Source organism: Achroia grisella, unplaced genomic scaffold, assembly GCF_030625045.1.
Source record: "Achroia grisella isolate CSIRO2021 unplaced genomic scaffold, CSIRO_AGI_Agris_v1 utg660, whole genome shotgun sequence".
Taxonomy (NCBI): domain Eukaryota; kingdom Metazoa; phylum Arthropoda; class Insecta; order Lepidoptera; family Pyralidae; genus Achroia; species Achroia grisella.
Genome location: NW_026712984.1, coordinates 5,596,684 through 5,622,561, shown reverse-complemented (window position 1 = coordinate 5,622,561; position 25,878 = coordinate 5,596,684). Strand labels below are relative to the sequence as shown.

Here is a 25,878-nt window from a genome sequence, read left to right as displayed (position 1 = left end):
TTACAAGGTCATTTTAAGGTTTTTAAACGACTACAAATACTATTCTTTAAAATTAAATAAAATATATATTCAAGTGAAAAAGACAACTTTACTTCATATATCGGAAAGTTTTATCCTCTCATCTGGGAAGGAGCCAATTATTGATCTCAGACACTAGCTCCACCTGCGACAAGTCCTGTAATTGGTCTCACAGATGAGGCGTTAATGTCATGCTGTCAGCTAACACTTGAAAGGTTATGTGAATAAAAAACGTTTAAACCTAATTGTAGAAGACATTTAGGCGAGAAAAAACGAAAAAACGTGTCCACTTACTACAAATATCATCATTTGAAGGCTATCCAACTCCACATCCGTTTCGTTTCGTCATCAAAGTCGAGCTTTACGAACGTCTCTAGCCACACCTCGATGGCTAAAGCGTGAGTATACCGGCAGGGAGTGTGGTCAGTCGGCGAGTGCGGGCGGGGTCAGTGAAGCAGCAGGGGCGTCCTCAAAGGCCTCTGCAGGGGCGACTCCAGGGTTAACTGCATGGGCCATTGCAAGGGCGGCTCCTGGGGTAACAGCACGGGCCGCTGCAAGGACGGCTGCAGGGGTGTCTCCAGGGGCGTCTGCAAGGGTCGCTGTAAGGGCCGCAACAGGGGCGTCACCAGAGCCATTTGCAGAGGCGTCAGCAGGGAGGTGTGCAGGGGCGTATGCAGGGCGGGGTGCAGGGCGGCGGGCGCGGGGCGGGGTCAGTCGAGCAGCAGGGGCAGCGGCAGCGGCAGCGCGGGCGCGGGGCTGAGCTCCGCGCGCCGCCGCCGTCACTTGCCGTCGCGGGAGGCCCGTCTCCGGCGGACCGCGCTCGCAGCCGCCGCCGGCGTACCGTCCCCCACTGCAGCACAAAACTACGGTTAAATCCGATCGCATACCTACATACAGGGTGGCCCAGAAGTCACTTTACATTTTGAAAATTAAATAACTTTTTTTCTATTAATATATTTCTTTTTCTCTTTTCAGAATTAAAAAATATAATCCCTGGAAATTTTTATCATGGATAAGTTTACAACAGAACGAGTGAAGATAATTGAATTTTACTTTGAAAATGGATGATCAATTGTTGCAACGCAAAGATCGTATATGCACCATTTTAATGTTCGACATCCCCTTAGTAGGCCTGCAATAAGGAACTTAGTGAAGCGTTTTCTAACAGCATGGCTCTGTAAGTGATAGGACTAGAAGTGGACGAGGTCTTTCACGTTATACGTGAAAGTACTGAAGCTGTGAGCCGTAGCATTGAAGAGAACCCAACCACATCCACACGAAGGCGAATTTTCGAATAAGCGATGAATTAAAAGGAACTATGACTATTCAAATGTGCTTAAGTTTAAGTTTATTTGAATAAATGATTTCTATTCTATTCTATTCGCCCTCATAATGACAAATTCCTAGTAAATTGGTCATGACGGCCTAACTAACCCGACCTCATATTCATCTTATCATCCTCCACTGGTGCCCCGCCGGCGTAATACCGTTTGCATAAGCAGGTGTACCATTCAATTAAAGAAAATTGAAATAGCAAACCAGCTGATGGCTTGTGCTGCCATTCTTGAGGACTAAGATATGATGCCTCTTATCCTGTGATTTCACTGCTTATGCCTGTTACAATGATGGTCGTGGGCTTACCGGCACTCCTGGTTTTCCGTCGGACGGGCGTGGTGGCGGCGGGCGGGGCGGGCGCGGGCGCGGAGGGCGCGGGGGGCGCGGGCGCGGGCTGCGGGGGCGCGGGGGGCGCGGGCGGGGCCCCGGGCCCGTGCCGCACCGAGCGCCGCGTGCCCACGCCCTCCAGCCCCTTAGTAGGGACCTTCACCGGCCGCGCTCCCTTGCCAGTCTTCCCGCGCACTTTACATATCAGGGGCTCGTCACTATCACTATCCGAGTCTTTCTTCTGCTTGACGACGCCCGGAGCGACGACCACCGGGGGTCGCTGTCCGTCGACCCGCCGCGGCTTCTTCTTCCTTCCCGCCTGCGAGACTCCCTCTTCGCAGCTGAGGAGCGACGTACCGGAGCTTTCCGATTCGCGCCGCTTTCGCTTCCCGGGGACGATTTTGGCGGGGGCGACGGGGGCGGCGGGGGCGGTCGGCGTCCTTGGACTGGTCTTGTCGACGGAGCCGCCGCGTAAGCAGTTCCTCTGCTGCAGCGCGGGCGAGTCGGACCGCTCCAGCTTGGAGATGCCGGGGCTGAGCCTGGGCGTGCGCGGCCCGTCGGCCGGACTGTTCATCTTGCTGCTGGAGCGCGTCCTCACGCTGCTGCGCGCGACCCGCTCCAGCGCCGACGGAGACGGTGACTCCGGCCTCCGCCCCGCGTAGTCCTGCGTTGGAATCTCGATCAGCAGCTGTTCGAGCAGACTCTTATCGGGGAAGTCGGCCTTCAACGGTAGCCGCTCGATCTTCGGCTCGGGCTTCTCGTCGTCGGTCCGATGCTTGTCGGGGTCCCCGTTCGCGGCCAGCGGCTCCTCCTTAACTTCCGGCGGGTCGACGGCGCAGGTCTTCTCTTGATTCGAGTACGTGTAGAGAGGCGGCGACACCCTACTCGGTAGGGGGTCGAAGTCCTCCTTCTTCGGAGATACAGAGTCTTTCCGATCCTGGTCGAGGTCGGACTTCGATTCGTCCCGCTTTTCAGGCACGACTCCGTCGCCCGCGTCGCCGGCCTGGGTCCGCTTCTCGTCGTCCCTGAGGATGGGCGTGGGTTCTCTGGTGTGCGAGTCGTCGGGGGGTCGGCGTGGGGCGTCGTCCCCGTTGATGTGGTCGGCATGCATCTTGGCGAGTTCCGCCTCGATGTCCCCCAGATGGTCGATATCCGGCGGGCCGGGATCGTAGTGCGGCTGCCCAGTCGCCATCGACAGCCGCTCCAGCAGCTCGTCTGAAGACGGCGCCGGATCTAGCACGCCTATTATTCTTTGCACAGAGGTAGGGCTCGTGGATCGGGGCATATCCAGACGTTCCTTCCTCTGGGGGCCGGGCGGCGATTGGCTGGCTTGATTCGGTGACTTCTCCGACAACGCATCCATCGACTCGATGCCGGAATCCTCGCCTTGCGCCTGCGAGTTGGGCGACCGGTTGCTGAACTTATCTTCCGGCCTGGCGGCTCGCTCGGCCATAAGTTTACAATAAGACTTGTCTTTGGGCCGTTCCTTGCGCCTTGGGGACTGTGCCCCGCTGCGTTGTGTTACGACGGGAGGCGGCGAGTCGACGCGTGTCGTCGCGATCGTGCCTACGTTGGTCGAACCGGGAGGATCTGTAACATAAATATTCATTAAAATTGTGTGCCACTGATAGTTGAATAATTGTTCCAAATTATCACTAGATTATACTAGTCATTTAAATGTAAAATACACAATAGATTACATTTAATTATTGTTTAAAGGTGAATAGATTACCAATAAGGATAGAAAAGTAAAAAGTAGTAAATCTACTAGTTTTAATTTAAAATGAATGAAGAAATGAATTTTATGTTACAAAATAAGTACTTTAATGTAAATGAAAATTATACGTATAATTAACTATGATTTGTAATTAATTAACTATGGAATCTATACAAAATCTCTCTCTATACAAAAAGGTACAAAATTCAATAACTATTTAAATGTTGATCGGAAATACGAATATTTATGTCACTTCATGCAAAATAAACAATAGTAGGTAAACGACACGTAAATGCGTGTCAGAAATTATTTATTACCATTTAGAACCATATAACAATATGTAAAAGAGCCAATTTGCAATAAATTTTATTTAATCATAATTATATCATTATAATAACACTTAATTGTACGATCATCGCACATAAACTTACATATATAAAATTTTATGTGTACAAGATGAATATAGCTTTATAAGAAGCAAGGCCGATAGTTAACAATGAATGAGTTTTATTATCTTCAAACATAGTTATTATTTCTTCTAAAAAGAGTAATTAGATTTACGTCAAAGTTTTACAATAAAACTAATTGAAAACATTATTTAAAATGACTTGAAAATCATAATTAAATTAATATTTTAGTATACACAATTACAAACAAACAAATATAATTAAAAAAATCACTGGACCTTACCACGTTTGTTATAGTCCCGATATTTCAGCAATGTCATAATACAAGATTCCGTGATTTTCTTAATTATTACATATTAGTTATGAACGACCGCCGCCGTCGACCGCTTCCCGCTTCCCTATAACACGGTAGATTGGTTCCGCGTTATAGAAAAAGGGAGTTATAGAAAGAACGCGTTTTTACGACCCCGTATAACGCGTTACGTAAAAATTATACACGTTTAACTTTTCTCGCTATAGGAGGTTTGAATCGAATATAAAGAAAAAAACTATGTTATGTACGTTTTATTAAAAAATCAAACCTTTAAATATACATACTTTTAATTTAATTTTATAACACAATTGACACACGTTAGAGACTAATTATGAACTGTACAAATCATTATAAATTTCAGAGTCCAAAAATATAATGTAGGAAATTCACACCGCGTTACATGAGCCGATGTCCCGTGTTATATGGAGAATTGTAATCGCGTAATATGAAAATGCGTTATACTGATTACTGTAAATCAATTAACTAAGAATATTAGAATAATAACAATAAAGTTACTAACATGTTGACATTGCTAATATTATACAAGTAATAATATCTATAAACATTTTTCTGTACACATATTTTTTATGTAATAGGAACGAGCGGACCTTGATAAATGTTTGTATACATCCACTGCTCATATCACGTTATCATGATACCATTCATGCATTGCTATTCTTGATGACAAAATGTCATGTCTAAACCTGTAATTTAATTGCTTTATCTCACCCATAAACCAAAAGACAGCTGAAAAGGCGAGCTGCTTGGTTGCTGAAGTAGGTAAACAAAGTAGCTTTTTAGCGAAAGTTTGTCAGTATGGATATCCATCTATGGATGAACGAGCACTGAATAGATGAACAGACTTTTTGCTTTTGCGACAGCATATGCTGGTGGTCACTCTATTCTACCAAATTTGAACTTAAAAATGAATCATTTTTACGAATCATGTACAACAGTTATTTGAAAGGAATACGAACTGAGTTTCTTCCCAGTTCATCTCATCTCCAAATCATTCCGAACTGACGGCAGATTTGACATATCGTAAGAGTCTGTAATAGACATACATGTATAGTTATTCTGAATTTGAATGTTACCTCTTTCACGCAAAAACTTAACAGGATTTTGATGAAATTTTACAGTAAAACATCAAAATAACACAGGCTATAAATTTCATGCCTGTAAAACTGTGGTCACAGATAATTAATGATATTTTTATGGTACACAATTTTATATCAGCATATTAAAATATATGTACATTTTATTGCATATTTATACACTCTGTTCAGAGCGACAATTGACTTATTAGTATGTATATATACAATTATGTTTGCTCAAGAATAAATACATTATTCTAGTGATTATTTTATATAAATTTTAATAATAATTCATCCAAGAAACTCACTCATAATATAGCAGTACTGTGCATACAGAATAATTTTACAAAACCACGTAAGGAAATAATAATTACAACCAATTCTTAAGTTGGGTTAAATTGTACATATTTTAGATTGTATCCTAGGTAACTCCCTACTTAGTAAAGAATTCTAATCGCCCACCGAAGGGGGGTGCTAAAGGTTTTGTCTGCCTTTATACAAAGGTTGTTTGGAAGAGTTGGAGATTGCTTACGATAAAATCATTTTTGTGTTGTGTATATATAAATAAATACCTTTACACTACATGTTTATGTTTTCCAGTTTTTATTCATACATACACACAAGATTCTTCCGCATTCTTCTTGTGATGAGTGTATGTTTCGAAGGAGTGGTAGAATTAAAAAATATGACTATTCACAAGTGCTTATATTAAGTTTATTTGAATAAAGATTATTTCTATTCTATTCTATTCATAATACAATTAGTCGTGCCCGCACTTTCGTGCATTGTAGACACTCTTTTAATAATTATTTATCAAAGGAACAACAATAAATAAAGTATCATTATTTCATTATGAAACTAATTAATACAACAGTTTTGAAACTATTCACAAAATTATTTCATCCCTTTAGGAGATTTCTTTGTTACATTTCTATAATTTATCTTTTGATCCATATTTAACATGTTTTGTGAAAAGAGTGACGCCAAAATGCCCATATAATTTAGCCCGTATTTTGCATAGTGGTCTGTAATATTGGGTTTGGGATATGCTTCTTAATTAGTAGGATTGTTTGTCCAAGTGTCGGTTCTGGGAGCCTTTGTCTTACTGAGAGTTAGTGTTCCAAAACTTTGGAAGTCATCAGGTGCTGCCAGCAGCGAGTATGCTATACCGGATGACCAGAGACTGGTGGAGAGATTGGACTAAGCTTGGCGTCACTCTTTTGAATTTCTACATAGGTTTTTATAAAAACTGTATCACAAACAGTTTTGGCGTCGTCATGATTTTACGATTTTATTATAAGAAAAAGAAGATAAAGATGTCAACGTACCTGGACAGGAACTGTGGCTGGTTTTCCTCTTCTTCTCAGAAGTGAGCAGCCCATTGGGCGAGGTAATTGCACTTTCGGCGAGTGTCCGTTTTAGTTTATTGTCTGTATCGCGCCGTTCTAACTTACAGTCTTCCTCATTTATCGTCCGTTCTAAGCACTTCAGTAGTCTGCTGTCCAATTCACTAGCACCTTTCACATTGTCACTATTTGTGTCTGATTGCACTGCTTTCCCACTTTCACTGGGCTTCATATCACAATTTGCACCATTATCTACTTTTGCTGGTAACTTCTTTTTAACCTCATGGTTATTTGACTCTCTGTACCCCTCGTTCTGCGCGTATTTCCCCTCTTTGTCCAACATATCATTCCTCCATTCTTTGTCACGTTCCTTCTCTATAGATTTTCCATCACAAAGTATTTTCGATTTTTTCTTCTTTATACTGTCTAACTGCACTTTATTATTCAGTTTGTGGTCATGTGATTTGGAAACTATATGTGCTGTCTTTGATATCGACTTCATTCTATAGACAACATTGTTCTCGCCCGTTACCTCCGTCTTCCCTGTTTCACTTTCATTATAATGGTTGTTTAGCTTTATACTTTTGACTAAATACTCATCAGTCTTGTTTTCAGTGCTCTCACCTGATTTTGACGCTAATGATTCTTCAGAATCTCTCCGATGCACTTTCTCCTCACCTTCCAGTGCTTTCCTGATTTTGATCTTTTTTGTATGCAGATCACCCGGGCTGAACTTTTTCTTCTCTTTCTTAGAGTTTTTTATAACCGCTGAATTTGGACCTTTAAGGCTTATATGCAGTGGTGGCACCCTAGGCACACTTTCTTTTGGTTTCTCACCTTTAGGTTGTTGATTAACGAAGCTTATATCTGCTTTGTACACAGGCTCATTTTTATCCAATTTTAGCCTCAATTTTATTGATTCCTTCTCTCCCGACGGCGACTTGGGAGCCTCGCTAGCAGGCGTAGCCGGTTTAGCTATGTTCGGCCGTGATAAGGCAACTTTGGTCTTAACATCTTTAACAAATTTATCTTTCAGCGAAGCTGGTTTCTCTTTTACGCCTGGCGTCCTAAGGTTCCCAGTTTTCGCGGTAAATTTATCGTCCTTGTCTTTCTTGATGATTTTATTTTTCAATTTTGAATCATCCTCTGAACTTTTCGCATCGTCTTCAGCTATTGTCGATTTTGCTATGCCGAATACTTCTGGCGTATCACTGGAATTCTCCCTTAATTTACACTGCGCAACTGTTACCTCCTCAATCTTTTTCTGCTCTTTAGGTGGCGGAGTGTCATCGTCTCTCATTAGGGTCTTGATCAGGTACTGTTTGCTCTGCTCCTCGATTTCCTGTGCTGTGGCTTGGGAGCCAACCGTCGCTGTCGAGACTGACGTAGTCGCTCTGACGGGCAACCTCATGGGAGGAGGCATGGATGAAGACTGACTTGACTGTGTCATTCTGTCTGAATTTATACTAGGCGATATGCTATAAGCATTCACCGTGGATTTGAAAGTCTGCTGCACATGACTTAACACGTGGTTGGGTGATGTATTCGTCCCGAACGCTTTTGACGTCGACTGCTGCGGGACTGGGGGAGGAGGCATGAAGGTGGACTCATTGGTAGTCGTGAAAGAGTCCTTTGAAGGCACATCGCTCATATTCGTGTGACCACTAGTGGTCGGATTGCTGGGTTCTGGATATGGACCGTTTAAATTCGAACTACTATACTGGACACCGGTGATTTCTTGTAACAAAGAGTCAGGAGTGTGTTGTTCAGCCGATGTCGTCGGTAACTGTTCTTGTTTCTGTTCGTAAATATTCTCGAGTTTGTTATTATCGGTGTTGGAGAGTTCAGAGATGGCTGAGAGCTCTGAGATGGTGTCGTCGAGGTGGAGGTCACCGCCGAGGGTGGGAAGCAGCTGGTCTAGGTCACAGTTGTCAGGCAGGTCCGGAAGGTCAAGCGTATCCCGATACGGTTCGTTCCAGTCCGGTTGCGACGCCGCCCGTTGAGTTGCAATGTATTGCTGTTGAAATCGCTGGAACTCCTGCAATTAATATTGAATGTGAATGTTTTAGTACATAGACAACACTGCAGTTTTAATGTTACCTCAGATCTATGATAACTGTTTTTTTTTTATATATTATAAGCTTTTCATGTGGTCTCATATACATTACAAAAAAATAGTTTTTAAGTTATCCTTAATAATGAGATTGAAGTCAGCTTTTTCGTGTTTTGTACACGTCTAATAACTCTGCTTTCTTTTAAAAACCAAAAACAAATCAGTATACAATTCTAAAATCTACCCAGACTAAATAATAATACTAAATAGCCATTTTAACACTACAAAACCAAAAATCCACGCACTTGAAATCTCGACCGCGTCTTCTGATCCATCGACGTGGTCGACGGCGGCAACAGAACCTTCAGGTCCTCCGGCGTGAACCTCGCCTGGGGCGTGGGCGGCGTGTGCTGCGGGGGGTGCGCGGGGTGCGCGGGGTGCTGCAGGTGCGGGAGCGGGGCCCGGGGCCTCGGCGCCGCCTGCCGGTACGGGGGCGGCTCCCCCGCGAATCCCGGCGGGGGGAACCTCGCCCGGTTGAGGACCGTGTTGGGGGCACGATATGTTGCCACGGGGGACGCCGCCGGTACCGACGTGGTGACGGGCGGCCGTGGGGGGTATGCGCGCCGCACGAAGGGCGCGGGGCGGGGCGAGGGGGGCGGCGCGGGGGCGGGGGCGGCCCGGGGCGGCGGCGGCGGGGGCGGGGGCAGCGCGGGGCCCACCCCCGGGGGCGGACCGGGCCGCGCCGTGGGTCGCACCGCGCGGTACTCGAACGGTGCCCGTCCAACTGCCAGCTCCACCTGTTCATATATTGTACAGCATGTAATCTCTACTTACAATTTAAGTGAACATGAAAGAAAGATTATTCAATGTTCAGACAAAGTATTACAGTTTATGATCATGTATTAACACAATGTAACTTTTTCTATGAATTTTCAGTATTTTCAATTACTGTCTTCGTATTCTACTCACTCCTTCTGACGCATTTATATTTATGTCACTAAAAATCTCAACATTTATTCCATGGTTTAATTGTAAAACACTATAAAAAAGGTTTTTTTGTGACGAGTCTGCGCTCCAAATGGTATAAAAATATATGACTATTCAAAGGTGCTTATATTAAATTTATTGGATTATAGATAATTTCTATTTCTATATAACACATTTACCTGTCCATCGTCGAGACGATCCAACTTGGCCGGATGCGGCGGCGGCTTCGACCTGGGCTGCGGCGCGGGCGCATCGTTCTGCAGCAGGTTCACCAGCAGCGGCGAGGACATGGCCACCGTGTGCGGCGATGGCAGCGAGGGGGGCGCAGGGGGCGCGGGGAGCGAGGGGGGCGCGGGGGCCGGCGACGAGGCGGCGGGGGCCGCGGGGGACGCGGAGGGCGAGGGGGACGGGGCGGGCGAGGGCGCGGGCGGCGGCTGCGCGGGGTACGGGGGCGGGGGGCCCGCGAACGCAGACGTCGACGGCCGCACGAACATACCGTCCGCGGGCGGCCTTATCCCACTTGATGGCCCGCCTAAACCTGTGTGATGGTATGCATAGTTAAGTTAAGGATTGTGCTAAGTAGGGTGAGACTAGAGGAGGGAACACTACAACTGTTTAATAAAAAATGGTAATAATTGTATACATATGTACATATAATTTCCAAGAGTGCGCACAGAGTAAAAACTCACATATAAAATATGATACAAAAAAAATAAAAAAAATGATGGACAAGCTGTCAGCAATATAGGATATAAGAGATTCTATTTGTTTAAAAAGAGCAACACACGATCATATTTTTTGTGATATATCCGAGTTCCGAATGAGTGGTAGAATTTAGTTCTAATGCAATAAAAAATAAAGAAATAAATCATAAATACATTTTATACAACGGAATAACACATAGGCATGGGCGTAGCCGGCCAGAGCCAATTAGTCTATGGCAGCAGTCTTAAATATTCTGTAACTAGCAAACTACAGTCAACCCTCCTATAACGCGGTACTCTCAGAACGTGGTTTCCATATAACGCGGAGCTGAAATTGCGACAGCCCTCCTATAACGCGGTACTCTTACAGCGCGGTTTCCTTTCAACAACGTCCCATCAGTTCTTTCCGTGCACCCAATGAATGGTTTTAACTGGATATGTTTATATCAGCGTGGTTCACGGGTGGGGCTCCTCATGCGCTATCTTCCACTTCTATTAACTAAATAGTTTCGCATCGACAGCGTGCCATGCGTGTGTGTGTCTAACGAAACTGTAACATGAAAGATATATATGTGATCTTTTGACTACATTGTCGCGTGAACTATAGAAAAACTACGTTCTGCTTATGTCTTACCCGCTTAAAACCAATGTGAAGATCAACCAAGTGAGGAAGACATTTTGCCCATTAAAAGAAGGCGAGTTAGGCGACTCATATCTGACAGTGAGGATGAGTGTTGAAAGATTACATCATTTTACAAAAGTCTTTCTTTTGTTTTTGTTGGAAAACAGTTTTTTAGTTTAGTTTTTGTTTCATTTTTTTCATCATTTCCTTATTTTTATCTTGTCTTTTGTATTTATTGGTCTCCATATAACGCGGTACGAATGATGTGATTTGTACTTATTCTGAGTCTCTTATAGCGCGGTTTCCATACAACGCGGTAGACGGTTTCCATAGAACGCGCTACGAATTAGCCTGGTTTGTATGGTTAAATCCGAGTTTCTTATAGCGCGGTTTCCATACAACGCGGTACGCACTCACCGCGTTATAGGAGGGTTGACTGTATACCCATAGTATTGAATAAATTTTTTATACTACACTCTATAGCACCCTGTATTTGTATGTTGTTTTGTGTCGACTGTCGAGTATACATTTTCTTACGGATATTAAGCATCATAGTTAATATAAGTACTTAGATAATTTATTGTTTTTAGGTTTCGTTTAGTATCTTTCAGCAAGCGCCCCACTCTGTCCCAGCGTAGCTACATAGGCTACAAATTTAACGCGATTTCACAGCTAATACAGATAACTCCAAAGCACTAACCTAAAGTATTCTCCTTGCGGTGTATGACCCTCGCCTGCGTCATGCTGCCGAAGGGGAACTCGCAGCGGTCGGTGGCGGGCGTGGGTATGTTGTGCGGTATCTTGCCGTCCATGGGGCACACGGTGTTGGGCGACTTGAAGGCGTCCCTCGGGGGCTGGTGCGCGGCCGGCGGGGGCTCCGCGCTGGTGGAGGCGCCGTCGTCCAGCAGGCGCCCGATGCCGCCCAGCCCGGCCAGCAGCTCCGGGGTCGCCTGCGCGCGGGACGTGCTCGCATCTGAAAGTGTATATCGCTAACATTATAAACAGCTAAAGTTTCTTATTGTTTGTTCGTTCGGGATAATCTCCGGTTCTGCTGATGTGATTTTAATTATTCTTTTACTGTTAGAAAGATATGTTATAGGCAAGTACTATAGGGTATTTAACTGCAAGCTACGATCAATAGAAGCGGAGTAACAATGAAAAATGTGGCGAAAAATATTCATTTCATTCTATCAAGTTAAAATTACGCAAAAATATATATTGGAATTGCTCTCCTTTAAGACTTCTAAACGAGGTCCGCCACAACATAGGTCTATGTTTTAGGGTAACCTCACTATAACCTTTTTTATGGTAATCAAATTTCTTCTAAAATAATGTCAGTAATCCTCATCCAAATAAATACGTACACTACACACTAAAAACATATTTAAAAATATACGTAATTAACAATAAAAGAAAATGCCGGTCCCTATGTGCGAAATAAGATTTTTCAATGCGTTTTTCAACTTGTTAAAGACGCTATGCTAACGCAGCGTACTGATCGTCAGCGGCGGTGTTGATGGGTGATTACTTAAAATAATAATAATAATTTATATACATACAAAACTTATAATAATAAATTATATACATACGAAACATCCAGACCGATACAAACACATATCCTCATGAGTACAAACATTTGCACCGTACGAGAAAACAAACCCGTGACCATGAAGAGTATATTAAGGTTTCTTACGGGCAACACGCACGTGATACCCCTGGTTTTTCAGCCGCCCATAGGCTATGGTAACCATTTACCATCAGATGGGCCGTTTGATTGATTGCCACCATTGTAGTATAAAAAAAAACTGACCGTCTGCTGTGCTGATGGTGAGCTCCGCGCCGTGCTGCAGCCGCAGCGAGACTGCCGCGTCTCCGTCGAGCTGCACCGAGAGGATGCCGAGCGCGCGCAGCTGCGGTGCACCCGCCGCAGCCAGCGCGCGCAGCCGGGCCGCAGCCGCGCGCGGCACCGACAGCGTCACGCGCACTGAGTTCCACGGCTCCACCTGCCACAAACACTCCGTTATCGTCGTCTGATCACCAGCTGTTCCACATAAGGCCGACCACAAAGTATACAAACACTCCATAGCATCATCTGCTTGTGAGCTCTTCCTCACAAACTGGTCCATATAAAGCTGACCACAAAGGATGAGAACACTCCATATCATCATCTGCTCACGACAACTCACATCATCATCTGAACAGTTTATGAGTAGTTTATTATCATAAACTACTGGAGTATTCAGACTCCATATTATCAAATGCTCATAAAGTGATCTACATAAAGTTGATCACAAAGGATAGTAATACTTCATAGCCATCCATCTGCTTTTAATTGTTCCATATAAAGCTGAATACAAAAAATATATCATATCATATCATCATCTACTCGCGACATTCCATATCATCATATAATCACGATCTATTCTTTGTAAAACTAACCATGAAGCATACTATTACTCCATAACATCCATCTGCTTATAAAGTGTTCCCCATAAAGATGATCACAAAGGATAGGAACACACTATATCATCATCTGCTGATGACAATCCCCAATCATCTGCTCACAAACACCAAATAATACAATAAAGTACTAGGGAAGCACAAGTCTATTAAAACCTATTGTGTAGAAGGAAATAAAATTATTATTTTAACTTTTCTCCGGTTTTTTTTTTGTTTCAATTGTATAAGTATTGAATATTTTTTTATTTCTTTCTTTCAATAGATGCAAGTTGCTAGTTCTTTGGATTGAGATATAAATCTAAGACAAATAACGATAAGACCTTCGTTAAACAATACTACTATAGTATACAGTCATAAAATCTTACTAAACAGCCAGTTATTACGTAACTACATATTAACCATTGTGTTTTCCCTTAATTTTGGGGAATTTGTGGCGATGGAGTAATCTGGTGGGGTTTTGTAATGGTATAAAATGAAGCTGTATAGATATAAATGTTTTGGTACGTTAATACAAAACTAAAAATACAATAACAATACAAATGGCTACATGGAAAATGGTTACGACCTACAAATACACTACTAAGACAGATATTCTTTCATGGGACGATTTTTTAAACTTCTATTTTGGGAGATTGTCAGCATAATTTAGGAGGAAATCAGGATGTCATCTGGCAACACTGGTAGTCAATCGGCGCCTGAGCACCGCAAGCAAAGGTTATGCAGCATGCGTGTAATACTGCGATTTTTTTTACATAATTGGAATGACAAACAAACTAACGACCCATCTAATATAACTAGATGTCGCCCATTGGTCAAAATTCTATAATAATTGATTTAAAATTGAACATTTATTAAGGTTCTATTATCAAAAACTATACTTGAATACATGTGTCAGAAATAGGGTTGGTGGTAGAAGAATGAAAATTTAGTGTTGTATATTTTAATGCCAGATAACAAACTAAAATATAAAAATGTACAAAAAATAAAACAATGTTAGGGGTGGACAACCCTTATGACTCTTTAGTCATAAGGGTTGTGTGAAAAATAGTAGCCGATTCACAGACCCACTAAATATGCATTCCCTTCTTACTAATATATAAAATAAACTTCTTATTAATGTGAAAGTTTGTGAGTATGGATGGAAATATAGATGGATGGATTATTACTCTTTCATGCAAGAACTACTAAACGGATTTTGATGAGACTTTACAGCAATACAGCTTATACATCAGAATAACACATAGACTAGACACAAACTTGTAAACAAAAAAATATATATTTTAAATGCTAAAATATATCTAGTAAAACGAATTTCTTGTTTTCCTCTAATCAACTTTACCCACTAATCCATAATGTTCTTTTTTGTTTACTATTAACTTATTTATTTTAGAACAGGTTTCGCAATCAAGTGTTTATATAGACCTTCAGGTGTTAACAATAAGGATCAGATTTCCAAACTAAAAACATCCACTTATAATAGTTATTTTCTAAGTACACACGCACTGAAACATCAATGGCGACTGACTGCGAAGTGATATCCTAATTGGACAATTTAGGATATAACGCCGTCAAATTTGGATCATTGTCATTTTTTTATTGATGTAAACATTTCTTACTAGCTGCGCCTGCGACTTCGTCCGTGTAAAATGACGATAGGACCCCACTTAACGCTGTTTCGGTTTAGCGCTACTTTATTCAACCAGGGGATTCAAATAGGGAAGAATGTCAATTATTAGTAATGTGGACTGATGATCTTTTTGCTAGCAATTTACCATGTCAGGTTGACCTCCACGAGGTTCCCCTCGAAACCATCGTGATAAATTCTTAGTGACTTTGTTACGATGGGCTAACTGACCTGACCTCATGCTCACTTATCATCCTCCACTGATGCCCCGCCAGCGTAAACCGTGAGCGCAGGCGGGTGCACCATTTCATTATCATCCACAATAAAAAAATAATAATAACGGAAAGACGTCGAGGATATAGTTATAAAAACAGCAGCTAATCTTTCTAATAATGAAAGTTTTAATTATTTATGCTATTTTTAATCAATTATTATTTGCACAATTTGACCCACTCAACACTTCCTATGCCACGCTCTATTGGGTTGACTGGCAGAGATCTCTTTTAGAGATAAGTCCTCCTTTGTTAACATTATTTCTAATTAATATACTTATAAAATGTATTTAAGTGCAATAAGGAATATTTATAATGAGCAAGAAAAAACTAAAAATATTAATAGTAGTGATTCCGAAGAAAAGAAAGAAAGATAGTAAAAATATAGTAAGAAACAGCAGCTAGTCGGTATAATAATGAGCAAGAAAAAAACAAAAATATCGATAGTAGTGATTCCGAAGAAAAGAAAGAAAGATAGTCTCGTTTAACGCTGGAACTTATTGGAACGCATCCCGCGCGTTAAGCGGGGTCTTACTGTACATCCATATAATCTTTCATCTTCCCTATCAACCCCTTACAACCCTTTTTTCGCTTTAAATAGTAGCCTATATCCTTTCTCAGGGTCTAGACTATCTGTGTACCAAAATTCATTTAATTCGGTTCAGCAGCTTTGGTGTGAAAGCGAGACAGACAGAGTTACTTTCGCATTTATAATATTAAGAAGGATTAACCACACTTAGACAAACATTTGTTTTGATAAATCTTTACATAGTATAAAGTCCGCGGCGCTGTCTGTTCGCTTATACCTTTTAAATTACTAATTATAAATTGTTGTTCTAAGTGGAGACCGCGAATTGGCAAACGTAGTGTAGGATACCCCGCAGCTAGGTGGATCGACAACATACGTAGGGTTGCGGGTAATAACTGGAAGAGAAGGGCTGAAGATCGTGCCCAGTGGCGTACCTTGGGAGAGGCCTATGTCCAGCAGTGGACTGTAGTGTGCTGACGACGATAAATTATTGATTATTTCCAACATCAGTTAACATCTAGTCATTATATTAAACTACCTACACGCGATTTAGTCAACGTGGAATATAACTTTTCATTTTATAAAAATAAATATCTATACATATAAATAAAATTGTAGTGTCTGTTTGTAATATTGAAATAACCGTTTTTTACTACATGCATATGAATATAAATACGGTACATACGCCAAAATACCATATTTTAGAAGTTTTGTCTGTCTGTTTGTTCCGGCTTATTTCTAAAATGGCTAGACCGATTTTGACGGGACTTTTATAATGGTATCCTGTACATGAACAGCACTATGAACATCACGTGATAACCCGAATGGTATCACGTGGTAATCACGTGATGTTCATGTACATACAGTCTGTTTTTTAATCCCGGAGACTAAATTGACAGGGGGGGTAATTGTCAAATTATTTGTGAATAAACTATAAATATGGGTAATTAACATTAATTTCCGATAGTGCCACAACCCTATTTAAAAAATACAAAAACCTGGCAACATCGTAAATATCAAATTTGTCTAAGGAATTAAAAAACAGACTGTGTCTGTTTTTTTTTCTAAAGTATAATCCGTCGCTTTGTTTATACAGCCTTTTGGCCTATCCTTACTATTATTATAAATGTGTACACATGTTCTTGGAGGTATTTGAATGACCATAGGATACTTTTTATTAAAAAAAAAACAAATATTTTATATAAAAAACAAAAAAAATATTATCAACATTTTGCTACTTCAGCGCCATCTAGCAGTCTGTTATGAAGTTATAAATATTGAATGGATTCAATGTGAGCCAAGCCGCGGGTAAAAGCTAGTATGTCATAAATGAAAGTTATCACTTAACGTCATATAGTTTGCTATTGAATTATATATACAAAAAAGTGTAACATTCATTGTTAACTTTGTGCGTTTCCATTGTCATATATTTACAAGAAAGAATAACCTTTGTAACTGAGTTTTTTCATTCTCGACTGTTTACAAGTAAAGAATGTTACAAGCGAGATATACCTTGTAAACTTTGAGTATTTCCATTAGCGTCGATTCAGAAGACAATGTTACAAGTGGGATATACCTTATAACTTTCCTCTTGAATCAATCTATTTTTTGCAAAAAGTGTATTAAAATCTTTTGCATACTTTGAATGCTGTAGGCGAACAAACAGCGGGAGCGTCTTCATTTTATACTATGTAAAGATTTACAAGAAATTTATCGTCTATTTACAAGAGAATGTTACAAAGAGGATTTCCATTACGGTCTATTTACAAGAGAATATTACAAGCGGGATATACCTTGTAAACTTTCGAGTGTTTCCATCATCGTCTATTTACAAGAAGAGAATGTTACAAGCGAGATATAGATGGTTCACTTTGAGTGTTTCCATCATCGTCTATTTACAAGAAGAGAATGTTACAATCGGGATATACCTTGTTCACTTTGAGTGTTTCCATTATCGTCTATTTACAAGAAGAGAATGTTACAATCAATACCTTGTTCACTTTGAGTGTTTCCATTATCGTCTATAAACAAGAGAATGTTACAAGCGGGATATACCTTGTAAACTTTCGAGTGTTTCCATCATCGTCTATTTACAAGAAGAGAATGTTACAAGCGTGATTACAATCATGGTCTATTTACAAGAAGAGATATATACCTTGTTCACTTTGAGTGTTTTCACTTTGAGTGTTTCCATCATCGTCTATTTACAAGAAGAGAATGTTACAATCGGGATATACCTTGTTCACTTTGAGTGTTTCCATTATCGTCTATTTACAAGAAGAGAATGTTACAATCGGGATATACCTTGTTCACTTTGAGTGTTTCCATCATCGTCTATTTACAAGAAGAGAATGTTACAATCGGGATATACCTTGTTCACTTTGAGTGTTTCCATTATCGTCTATAAACAAGAGAATGTTACAAGCGGGATATACCTTGTAAACTTTCGAGTGTTTCCATTATCGTCTATTTACAAGAAGAGAATGTTACAATCGGGATATACCTTGTTCACTTTGAGTGTTTCCATTATCGTCTATTTACAAGAAGAGAATGTTACAATCGGGATATACCTTGTTCACTTTGAGTGTTTCCATTATCGTCTATTTACAAGAAGAGATATGTTACAATCGTCTATAAACAAGAAGATATATACCTTGTTCATTTACAAGAAGAGAATGTTACAAGCGTGATATAGATTGTTCTTTGAGTGTTTCCATCATCGTCTATTTACAAGAAGAGAATGTTACAATCGGGATATACCTTGTTCACTTTGAGTGTTTCCATCATCATCGTCTATTTACAAGATTTACAAGAGAATGTTACAATCGGGATATACCTTGTTCACTTTGAGTGTTTCCATTATCGTCTATTTACAAGAAGAGAATGTTACAAGCGGGATATACCTTGTTCACTTAGAGTGTTTCCATTATCGTCTATTTACATCGTCTATTTACAAGAAGAGAATGACAAGCGGGATATGTTACAATCGTCTATTTACAAGAAGAGATATATATAGATTGTTCACTTTGAGTGTTTCCATCATCGTCTATTTACAAGAAGAGAATGTTACAAGCGGGATATACCTTGTTCACTTTCGAGTGTTTCCATTAATGAAGTTAACGTTACAAACGGAATTTCCCTTATGATCTATTTACAAGAGAATATTACAAGGAGGATATACTTTGTTCACTTAGAGTGTTTCCATTACTGTCTATTTACCAGAAGTTAACATTACAAACGAGATTTTCTATTTACGGAAGTTAATGTTACAAACGGAATTTCCATTATACATGTACATGAACAGCACTATGAACATTACAAGAAGAGATCATGTTACAACTAAATTGACAGGGGTAATTGTCAAATTATTTGTGAATAAACTATAAATATGATATATTTAAAAAATACAAAAACCTGGCAACATCGTAAATATCAAATTTGTCTAAGGAATTAAAAAACAGACTGTGTCTGTTTTCTTTTTCTAAAGTATAATCCGTCGCTTTGTTTATACAGCCTTGTTCACTTTGAGTGTTTCCATCATCGTCTATTTACAATGTGAGCCAAGCCGCGGGTAAGAGAATGTTACAAAAAAGTGTAACATTCATTGTTAACTTTGTGATATAACCTTGTAACTGAGTTTTTTCATTCTCGACTGTTTACAAGTAAAGAATGTTACAAGCGAGATATACCTTGTAAACTTTGAGTATTTCCATTAGCGTCGATTCAGTGTTACAAGTGGGATATACCTTATAACAATCAATCTATTTTTTGCAAAAAGATTAAAATCTTTTGATATACGAACAAACAGCGGGAGCATCTTCATTTTATACTATGTAAAGATTTACAAGAAATTTTCTTTACTCTATTTACAAGAGAATGTTTCCATCATCGTCTATTTACAAGAAGAGAATGTTACAATCGGGATATACCTTGTTCACTTTGATATATCGTCTATAAACAAGAAGAGAATGTTCACTTTGAGTGTTTCCATCATCGTCTATTTACAAGAAGAGAATGAATGATTAGATTGTTCAAGTGTTTCCATTATCGTCTATTTACAAGAAGAGAATGTTACAAGCGGGATATACCTTGTTCACTTAGAGTGTTTCCATTATCGTCTATTTACAAGAAGAGAATGTTACAATCGGGATATACCTTGTTCACTTTGAGTGTTTCCATTATCGTCTATTTACAAGAAGAGAATGTTACAAGCGGGATATACCTTAAACTTTCGAGTGTTTCCATCATCGTCTATTTACAAGAAGAGAATGTTACAAGCGTGATATAGATTGTTCACTTTGAGTGTTTCCATCATCGTCTATTTACAAGAAGAGAATGTTACAAGCGGGATATACCTTGTTCACTTTGAGTGTTTCCATCATCGTCTATTTACAAGAAGAGAATGTTACAAGCGTGATATAGATTGTTCACTTTGATGTTTCCATCATCGTCTATTTGCACAATGTTACAAACGGAATTTCCATTACGATCTATTTACAAGAGAATATTACAAGGAGGATATACTTTGTTCACTTAGAGTGTTTCCATTACTGTCTATTTACCAGAAGTTAACATTACAAACGAGATTTTCTATTTACGGAAGTTAATGTTACAAACGGAATTTCCATTACGACCTATTTACAAGCGAATATTACAAGCGGGATATACCTTGTTAACTTTGAGTGTATGGGGATGCGGCTCGGCGAGCAGCGCGCGCAGCTCCCGCAGCAGGCGGCGCAGGCGCGCTGGGAACCGGGGGTCGCGCAGGTCGCCTTCACACGTGACCACCACGCCGCACGACCCGCCGCCCGCCGAGCCTAGCCCATCGCTGTCCGCTGCCATGCTGGAAATTAAACAATTCACATATTACTATCTCAATTCTTGATTAAAAAATCTATTAGAGGGTTTATTTTTTTAATCGGTGTTAATGGAATGGTGCACCCGCCTGGGCTAACGGTATATGCTGGCAGGGCACCAGTGGAGGATGATAGGATGATAATGAAATCATCTCATCAATCCATTCTGATGAAATCAATTAACAACGATGATTTCCGGAGGAAAAACCAGACAACAGTGGGACATTAAATTTCCTATTGTTATAATAATGATAAAGATAACTGTATATTTCAAATAAATACAATTTTTAGGGATCCAATAGTCATTAAAATATAAACTTTAAAATGATAACCGTAAAGACAATTTAATTTTCTTAACCTCATCGTAAAATCCGCTACGCTACGACACGCGCCGACTCGCGGCGGTTGATAACAATCGTGTTTAAAAATTTACTACTTAATATTGCATTTATCGACTTGTCTCAAAAATTATTGTGGTTCCTATGCTTTCACTGGTATAATCATTCATGGTTGTGCAGCACATATGGGCCGATCCTGGAAGTATCTCACCCTCAACAGAGTACCGGCAGTAAGGGTTGGTGAGTAGTATCCTACTACTCACCAATCGAAACACAGTAACCCTTCCATACCCCTTCCATTTCCTAATCCTTCACGCCTTCCCCTATCTAACCCCTTATCTCTTAGGTGAGCGTCAAGCTCCTTTATATTCTATAATAATAATAATGTTAAAACAACGAGAGGGCATTCTGTTTTTTTTTTATTAATTTTTCTGTTTTATAATACCATTACTATAACTCAGACAATACAAAATGTTTAATTCTACTCAAAATTATGGTATTTTTTTATTTGCACTATAAAACGCGCGAGGTATCCATGGGCCTCTATCATCTCTTTTGCTTAAACTGATTACTCGGTAACCTTATTCGAATAGTATCTCGTGTAGGACTGCGTAGCGGTTACGAGTAGGGGATTTATGAACTTCGATTCTAGTACTTTTTCATAGATATGAGACCTACGAAAATCAGTAAAAAAATGTAAGCGATTAGGGAGACAAATTAAGCTACAATTTAGGCTAAATGTTTAAAAATGGCAACCCTGATCATTCATGATTTCAGATCATGATCATTTTCATTAATTCGTTTTGTGCATTTCTAACTGCGACGTATGCGATACCATTCAGCGTTGCCGTTCGGATAAGTGCGTACACGTGCGGACTTTAGCGTTCTTTGCTATTCCAGCGGACTGTCGACTTATTCTCATTTGATAGTGTAGGTCACTTATTACCTAAATTCACAGAGGCAATATATAAAAAAAAATCTTTTCTCTTGCATATAATCTTAATTCCCATCATAGAGAAGAATAGAAATATAAACTTCATTCAAATTAACTTGTAAGCGCTTTTGATTTGTTACTTTCAGATTTTGAGCACTAAAGAAAATATTCCAGTAAATAAATATAAGAAATAGTAGAAGAGTTAAATATAGTTAATTTAATATATATATTCCTTGTTGGTAAAATTATATCGAAGATTTGTTGAAGGCAAAAATCACACAGATAAAATCAGGTATGTAATAATAATAAAAACATAACCCTCTAATTCTGAAACTGTAATACTAATGTAAAAGAAGGATTTCATTTGTGGTTTGATGACATTCATGGCCAACTCTATGACTTATGCAAAATCACTATTTCAGATGAACTGGCTCACTTCTGTATGGTTCTTCAAATCTACTGCTGCATAATTCCTTAAAAACTGCCCTTATTTCATATGGCAAATCATAACAAGGACTATTGGCCTTATTGCTAGCAATATAGCTCAGGTTTATGTCATGTTGACCTTCAAGTTGGGGCAAAGGGCAAAGGGCTGACTGACCAGTGGATAATAATATGAGCATGACTACTGTCATGCTCATATTATTATCCACTGATGCAGTAACCATCCTTTAGCGACAACAATGGTAAGTGTGATTTCATTTATTAATATTTATTTTACAGTTTTCATAAATAAAAGACAGTATTATACTAAGTATGGTATTTCATTAATATTTGTTTTCTGTTTTATTAAGTAAAACATGTCGACATAATTAAAAAATATGTGCAGTTTACTGCATACAATAAAAAATCTATAAAAATCTATATTCTTTAGTTTTAGTTTTAATTATTAATTTAATTTTTATCCTTTCTTAATTTTATGTAAGTAGTATTTGGAATCTTATATTTAAATGTTAAAATATCCACATATGTAATTTTTTTTTCATATATGCAATTACCTCATCTAGCTTTAGCAGATTTGTTATGGTAATCTGTTGATGGGACACTCCTGTACTCACAACTGTACCTCCAGTTAGGAAAGTCCCATTTTACTTTAATGTTAATGTTTCTTTTTTGCATTACTGTATAAAAATATTTTTTAATAATATTAATTATCACATTTGGATATGTAACAATCAAAGGAAAATTGTTTATCAACCTATTTTTTTAATTCCATACAATTCCCATGTTTACAATGAAATTTATGACCCGATAGGACCAAAACAACAACAAATATTATGAAATATCAATGATGAATCACTTTAGTAAACAACATTAAAACTCGGTTCATATTCCATTTTGTCAAGGAATATTAATAAAAAAAAACATAAACCACTTTTATAGTTATGACCTTGAACTCACCCTGTTCATAGTCAATGTGACATAATCTGTTATATATTTATTCCTATTTCATCCACATTTTTCAGAATTCACATTTTAAAAAACGGTTCACATGCTTGTGTTTTCTATAAACATCCCCCTGCCCCTCAATTTGTCCACCAAAAGCCATCACATTTATGACCTTTAACTCACCCTGTTTATACTCAATGTGATATAATCTGTTGTATATTTATTATTATTCCTATTTCATCCACATTTTTCAGAATGCACATTTTTAAAAACGGCTGACATTCTTGTGAGTTCTGTAAACATCCTCAACATGTTTATTCTTGTTACATCATATTTTTCAGAATTCAAATTTCCAAAAACAATTGACATGCTTATGTTACCAATAAAAATCCCACTGCCCCTCAATTTGTCTACCAAAAGCAAACACATTTATGACCTTGAACTCACCATGTTTATACTCATGTGATATAATCTGTTGTATATTTATTATTGTTCCTATTTCATCCACAATTTTAAGAATTCACATTTTCAAAAATGGTTAACAGACTTGTCATGTTTATAAACATTCCCCTGACCCTCATTATATCCACCAAAACAATCACATGATGAAATAACAAATTGGCATTCAACCATAGATTTCCTTATATTTTGCCATCCTATTCAAATTTAAATAAACATATATTTTCCATTCTTTTCTAATTTATGCAAACCTCTCTTTCCATCCTTTTCAAATTTAACGTTCCACTTACAACATCTGTAATTATTATCCATAAAATCACATTTTTCTGATCAGAAAACATTATTAGAGAAACAATACTCCTAAATAATAACCTAATTAATATATTATTAGTTTTATATGTGATTTTTTGTTCTTAGATATCTATAATTACTTTTATATAAAATTTTTTTGTTTGTAGATACAAAAATTATGCAACATGCAATCACAAATACCATTAAACATTATTTTACAACTTATTTGATGATGAAACAGCAAACAGACATCTATTCACACACTCATATGTAAACAAATCAAATAATTGTGAAAGTAGGTATTAGTTTCAATATTCCTACTGTAGAGAAAGTAATGAATTTTCCATGTTTAAGGATGATAAGGATAAATTGAGTTTATAACAAAAAAAAATATATATTTTTAAGTACAATAATCTTTTAATAATAATAATACTTGTATAATTTAAAACAAATAATAGAGTGTAAATAACTAAATTAACATAGCAATTGAACAAAAAATTACAGAAATAAAATAGCTAACTGTTATTTTTTATTATATTGATACATATGGAGAATAATTATGTACTTAGAAATATGAAAAATTATTCTCAGTGTTTATAATAATGCTATATTGCATTTTATGAGCATGTTTGGACCTAACAATAAACCATACATATAATTATAAACAAACAATATTTTAATGTACTAGTGATACATTTGTTTACTATTATGTTATGTCATTTGACATATAGAAACGAAATTCTGAAAGCCACAAATCAAAATGTGCACACGAGCCGTCTTTGCCGGCGGTAATCTAAAAAGTTCGTGCGTTGATGGAATATTTCCTTGATTAACGTGTTACAGCAAGGTCGGTTTCGAAAACATTGGAGCATGCGTTACACAATATTTTTCAAACAAAATTCTACGTTAGTTATCGTAAATTGACACTGAATTCGACTGTTTCAGGCGGCCGAGGCGCGGAGCCGTACGCGGCGGCCGCCCGACGTCCTGTCACCGCGAGTCCGCGACCAATGTGTCCATTTTGTAAAGAATACCGCACAACTAAACACTTTGCAAAATGTAAATAAACCGGATAAAAATCCACTTACCTCTCATACAATGTCACATTCCGCTCAATTCCACAAATTTTCTAGCCTTATGTGTCGCAAATCATCCTGGAAATTCAATCGCAACATTACAATCCAGCTCGGACGCAAGGCAATATCAGTCCTATGGTCAGTGTCCACTACTCCAAAAACATATGATACAACACAATTGTCCCGCCCCAAATATGTCTGGGGCTTTATCCAAAGCTTATTTTTGCTTTTTCACACAGGATCACACGAGTAGAAACACTACAATTTCATCACAAATCCAATTCACTGATTTATGTTCCAGTGACGCAAAGCTCATATATCGTGAAGAGCAGCAGCCATTTTGAAATGTAAGGGAGTACAGTCACGGCATGGAACATTAGCAAATTATAGCCGCTCTCGTTTATCAGTAGAGTTAAAACGTAGATAAATAATTTAGAAACTCTATACAGTATTCATTTTCACAGTTTAGGACACTAAATTTCACACCATTTTCTTATTTAAACTATCCAAAACAACCTAAGCGACATCCGATAATTCCAGCTTACCCCATTTGCATGACACACATAAAATACCAAAAAAACACTAAAAACACTTAAAACCGTACACAAAACGCGTCGTGCCGAATAATAAGAAGTTAAAGCATCGCATCAATATAACAGTTGAGTAGAAAAATCGCTAAAAAGATTGGTATATAATTTACAAATAGTTAATTCGGTACGAACAATAA

The 25,878-nt window shown here is 38.8% G+C and overlaps 1 protein-coding gene across 1 annotated transcript; it reads right to left on the bottom strand.

Annotated features, from left to right (window-relative positions):
- Positions 1-797: 797 nt before the first annotated feature.
- Positions 798-25,876, bottom strand: LOC131849788 (proteoglycan 4-like). Its single transcript, XM_059199908.1, has 9 exons — positions 25,164-25,876; positions 20,477-20,651; positions 12,734-12,926; positions 11,624-11,896; positions 9,777-10,135; positions 8,916-9,407; positions 6,540-8,595; positions 1,660-3,270; positions 798-868 (listed from the first exon to the last, which is right to left on the bottom strand). The coding sequence occupies exons 2-9, from the start codon at positions 20,648-20,650 to the stop codon at positions 798-800; spliced, it is 5,229 nt and encodes a 1,742-aa protein (XP_059055891.1). The 5' UTR covers position 20,651; positions 25,164-25,876.
- Between the last annotated feature and the right edge of the window lie 2 nt (positions 25,877-25,878).

Coding starts and splice junctions, on each gene's coding strand:
- LOC131849788 (XM_059199908.1), bottom strand. CDS start 20,650: ATGGCAGCGGACAGCGATGGGCTAGGCTCGGCGGGCGGCGGGTCGTGC. Junction 9,408..9,776: donor ATCGTCTCGACGATGGACAG/GTAAATGTGTTA, acceptor ATATATGAACAG/GTGGAGCTGGCAGTTGGACG. Junction 3,271..6,539: donor CAGCCACAGTTCCTGTCCAG/GTACGTTGACAT, acceptor TTTATGTTACAG/ATCCTCCCGGTTCGACCAAC.